Genomic DNA, 5,562 nt, shown 5'->3' with positions numbered 1-5,562 from the left:
GATATATGCTTCTATAGATACCACAAGCCAGTGTAATTCTAACACTTTTTGTTTTAATTATTGAATTATGAACTACTCTACTAATGAATTCTGAAGAGCAAGATCAGTCAAACTGAAAAACCCAGCAATGACCACCAACTTCCATGAAGCATTGCAATAAATAAATATTTTGCAATAAACTTAAAATATATTATTTTTATGACTAGTCAATAATTTTATATTTTACCACCATTCATCCATTTTTTCTGATTCTCATATACTTTTTGCTTCACATCCAAAGGTTGTGATTCATCTCAGAGCTGTTGGCTTTTTTTTTTTTTATTCCTGCAGAGAAATTAAATTGAAAAAAAATACTTCCAGACCCAAGGCCAGGGTAAAAAGTGGGCGATCACTGTTAAAGCTTTGTTAAATCTCTTAAAATTCTGCATTTAAACACTGCTAGTATTTTTGCCTATTTAATCACTTTGTCTAAAAGCATCTGAAAAATAAATATAATGTACATTTTCAGAATTCGAGCAAGTCATCAACCTTTCCCTTGAATGTTTGTTTCTGAAATATTTCAGCAAATTTGATAATGCTTCCAGCTACAAAGAGAGTTATATGTAGTTATGCATCTGCAGAAATAATGTAAAGTGAATCTAATAAAACAGGAGCACGCTAAAAGCATGCATCTATTCAAGCTACTATGCTGTTTTCTGATTAGAACATAATTGTTTTGTTTGGCTGTATTTATGTTTTTATATTAGCATGAAATGTGTCCTACAAAAATACACTTCTCTCCTTACAGCTGCTAGACATTAGAATGTTCTGGAGGTTTAGGATGAAATTAGAGATATCCTCTGTGATTTACCATCTGTCATGATAAATTACCGCCTCAGACAGTGAGCTGCGTAATATCATTGCGCCTGCTGCACCCATGGTACGGCAGCAAAGTTCCTTGATTATTACTCCGGAATGAGAGTATAGTTCCTAGCCATATCGGCCAAGAAAATCGCAACTTTTCATTTTCCGTCGGTCTTAGTACACGATGTAACTACAGAAGAGTCAAGTTTTAAATAGGAAAAATATAGAAACTCTGGTCATTTTTGAGCGAGATGCTAACGGTCTAATCAGATTCAATGATCTATGCTAAGCTACAGCTAAAAGTGCTACCGCCAGACCCGGAGATCGGCTGAATGGATTCGAAAATGGTAAAACTCAACTGTTTAACTCTAGGGGAGTTGGAAAATGAGCCTATTTTCAAAAATAGTGGCGTGTTCCTTTAAAGGAAGTAGTATGCAATTTTTTTATTGAAATTTGTTTTATTTAATTTTTTATATATATTTTTTTTTCTCTCTTCTTTTTTTTGGATAAAAAAAGGTTGAACGCTGTATTTGAAATATAACTCTTTTATAACTCTTATATAAATGTATTTACTGTCACTTTTATACAATTTAATGCATTCTTGCTGAAGTGTTGAAAAGTTCACCCAAAAATGAAAATTTTGTCATCATTTATTCATCCTCAAGTTGTTCCAAACCTGTATGAGTTTCTGTCTTCTGTTGAACACAAATGAAGATATTTTAAAGAATGTTGAAAACCAAACATTTGACTATAGCCACTGACTTCAATAGCATTTTATTTTATTTTTCATTTTATTTTATTTATTTTTCCCCCCATACTATGGAAGTTAATGGCTACCATCAACTGTTTGGCTGTTTTTGGATGAATCTCTTTGTTTAAAAAAAATTATAAAAATTTGACTGACCCCAAACTTTTTAAACGCTAGTGTATGTACATTAAATTGCATGCTGTGAAAATACTGTATCCCACAATGCAGTGCATTTGACTTGATATTTTCCGTGTGACTTATCTCCATGGCGATGTAAGAAAATTAGAGCTGTCTGCAGGTCTCGAGATGTTTGCTTACAAACTGATGAAGCCTTTAGTCCTGTTGATATAGTTAGTCAGCTGTAGAATTGTATGAATTTTGTCTTTGGGCTCTGGAGGAAGAGACGCAGTAATTAGCATGTTTGAAAGCCTAATTAGGTGCATTGTTTCTTGTTAAAAACATGAAAATGAGTGGCTTTTCTTACCAGACATAAAGGAGACGGCTGTGCAGTCACGTGACCGTTATGCCCACAATCACAGCATGAGTATGGGTGGCTGATCTCTGCTAGTTTAGGACAGACCTCCCACACAAATATATGCGAATATACAGTATCTGCTTCACTTTCTATCCTTCAGATCTTTCAACATACTGTAGCCGCCATCGAACTGCATATATTATAAAGTCATGTATATGTTGGAGAACAAAAGGTCTTGACCAAACAAACATTTTGATTGTCTTTTCCACTGTCATTATCAATTCCTAAACAAAAATTAAAATGCTAATGACTCCCTCCTCTTCTTCTCCATTGTTTCTATTTGTTTATCAAATGACTGTCTGAGGCAAATATGATGTTTCTGCAAGAATGGCTTTTACAAATCTCTAATGGCTGCAGTGATAATGATAACAGGGACATGCTACAGTATGTTGTGGAACCAAAGATATTAAAGTCTTGGCATGTTTTTAATAGTCTGTAAAATAGGCTGTTTAATTTTAGCCGGCTAAGAAATTCTGTTTGTTGTAGCATTTTTATCTGTTAATCTCTCAGATGTAATCTAAAGGGTTGTGCAGTACAGAAGAGTTGTTTTATGTGAACTGCATCTAGTAAATCATATTGCATAAGTCCTCCCTCTGAATCTTGGGGAAGCTGTGAAGGAGTTTGGTAAAATGCTGTTAGACCGTCATTGTAATGTGAGACCGCAGGCTCTATAGCTTGTCAAATTATGCTTTCAGCTCTACATTTGTGTGGGTCTCCGAGTCTGTGTGAGACGTCAAAATCTGTCTCAGGCTAGCTCAAGCACAGAATTGACAGTGTTCTATGAATTTTTTACCCCTATGAAAGAGTAATAATAGAAAAGCATTATTTCTTGTGCATTGCTGCAGTCACTTTCAAGCAGGGGTCTCGAAGTATGCCCCACTCAAATGTTAAAGCAATAGTTCACCCAAAAATGAAAACATGCTGAAAATGTACTGACCTCAGGCCATCCAGGATGTAGATGAGTTTATTTGTTCATCAGAACAGATTTGCAGAAATTTAGCATTCATTTACTTGCTCACCAGTGGATCCTCTGTAAGAAACGAATCCATCATTATGGCATTTTAAATTTAAACCATCTCCTCTGGCCAAAATACCAGTCCATAATCCATAATAATGCTTTCTCTGGTGAAAAAGTTTATTCCCTGTTGTCCTCTCATATCAAAATCCACGGACATTTTTGTTTAGAACTGTTTTGTTCTGTTTTCACTTGTAAATTCTCTCTGGATTAAGACAAGATGACTTTTTCACTGGAGAAAGCATTATGGATGAAGGAAGCAACGGTTTGAAGTTAAAATGTCTTAATGATGGATTTGTTTCTTACAAAACATGCAGCTTTTTGCTTTACGAGATGTTAATTGATGAACAGGAGTCATGTTGTGAACTCATTCTGACGGCACCCATTCACTGCAATGGATCTGTTTGTGAGCAAGTGATGTATTGCTAAATTTCTGAAAATCTATTCTGAAGAAAGAAAAAAAAAATCATTTACATCTTGGATAGCCTGAGGGTGAGTACATTTTCAGCAAACTTTCATTTTGGGGTGAATCATTCCTTTCATAGTTTATTAAATACGGTTCACAAATGGTGTAAAATGGGTGGCTCTGCCTATTTGCTATTGTAAACGCTGTGCTTATGTGTTTGTCCTGTGCAGGTGTGTTGTGGAACCTGTCCTCCTGTGATGCTCTGAAGATGCCTATAATCCAGGACGCTCTAGCCGTCTTGACCAACACCGTGATTATACCCCATTCCACCTGGGACGTGTCCCCACATCAGGAGGACCGCAAGCTTCAAATGCACACGTCCCAAGTACTTCGCAATGCCACCGGCTGCCTGAGGTGAGCTTGTGTGTGCTTTTTTCTTTTTTTTTTACTCCTTTAGTTTGTTTTTTAAAAGGATAGTTCACCATAAAATGCTAATTTCTGTCATCATTTACACACTCCAAATCTGTGAGACTTCAGCAGAATATAAAACAAGATATTTAAATTTTACATAGCATTTCAACAGTTTTTTGTCCATATAATGAAAATAAATGTGCTTCACAGAATAAAGAAAGTCATACAGGTTTGGGATGACATGACTGCAGACTGTTGGTATGTGTGGATTGTTCACAGATCCATTTGTGCAAAAACTGCCACACTGAAATGAATGTGTGTTTTACATAAGACTGGCTTAATGTCAGATTTACACAGAAACTGTCTAATGAAGAAGGTGAAAAAGTGTACACTATCGTTCAAAAGCAGATAATACATTTTTTTGAGCAAGGACATATTCAAATAAGCAAAAGTGACAGTAAAGACATGTATAATGTTATAAAAATGTATTTTTTAAATAAATGCAGTTCTTTTGAACTTTGTTCATCAAAGAATCTATGAAAGATAAATGAAAAAATGTAGTTTCCACAAAAAATATTAAGCAGCACACAGGAATAAATAACATTTTAAAATATATTCAAATAGAAAAAAAGTAATTATAAATTGTGATATTTCAAATTAGTACTCTTTATAATGTATTTTATATTAAATAATGGTAAGCATAAGAAACTTCTTTCAAAAACATAAAAAATCTTACCAACCCAAAACTTTTTAACAAAAGCACAAATTGACGTTCATCTAAGCAGCAGCTCTTGGCCTCAAAGGAATTGATGCTGAATGAAAAGCATAGACTACTTTGCAGACTTCATTCACATATACCTGAGAAACTATAACCCAGATTGCATTTACAAAACCAGATGCAGCCACAACTCCACTGATTGTAGATGGGCCGAAAAAGGCAGATCTCTCATTAAGAACAGATTGCAGTTTGCACAGTGTGGTTGTTTCTATGGCAGCTGGCCACGTGATGTAGAGAAGAGAGTTTCATATCTGTACCGCTGAGAACGATGGTTCCTTTGATGAACTGACAAAAAACAAGAGCTTTGGATTTTTCACACCTCCTTCCTGTTCCATACGGAATGAGGAACAAGCCTGACAAGCCATTTCCCCCAGCCACGTCTGTTCTGTGCATTGGTAACTCTAGATCGCCCATGGGTAAAACTGAATCATAACCTGTACGGCTTTGTCACGTTGAGTAAAGATTTACTGTCTCTCTCCTGTCTCTTCTGCGTGAAGCAAGAGGACACAAAGCATCTGATTCATGATTTATGCAAAAATGCATAATGATGTTTATGTGACATGCAAATCTAGCTTATTATGATTTATACATAGCTTCTTGTTGTGAAGAGTTGGTTGAAAAATAACTGAGAAAGTGTTGTCCTTCCTTTTAAGATTTCCTAAACTATTGAAACTTTTTTTAAGCCATACTTGAAGAAGTTTTGCAGTTTCACTATAAACTAGCTGTTAGCAATTGTATTTTTACCTTCTATAAGAGATTTTTGAATATACATGAACAGATGTGCATGTACTGTATGCAAATACACACTGATATGCAAACACAAACA

General features: G+C 35.1%; 1 protein-coding gene across 1 annotated transcript in view; it reads left to right on the top strand.

Annotated features, from left to right (window-relative positions):
• LOC107687335 (catenin delta-2-like) overlaps window positions 1–3,965 on the top strand; it is a 175,535-nt gene extending 171,570 nt beyond the window's left edge. Inside the window, exon 11 of the mRNA XM_016484616.1 lies at window positions 3,778–3,965. Coding sequence (XP_016340102.1) covers window positions 3,778–3,965 — 188 coding nt within the window. The remainder of the gene's footprint in view (window positions 1–3,777) is intronic.
• Window positions 3,966–5,562: the final 1,597 nt, after the last annotated feature.

Source organism: Sinocyclocheilus anshuiensis, unplaced genomic scaffold, assembly GCF_001515605.1.
Source record: "Sinocyclocheilus anshuiensis isolate Anshui unplaced genomic scaffold, SAMN03320099.WGS_v1.1 scaffold3679, whole genome shotgun sequence".
NCBI lineage: Eukaryota > Metazoa > Chordata > Actinopteri > Cypriniformes > Cyprinidae > Sinocyclocheilus > Sinocyclocheilus anshuiensis.
The sequence above is the reverse complement of the archived record's forward strand: the minus strand, read 5'-3'. Positions and strand labels throughout refer to the sequence as shown.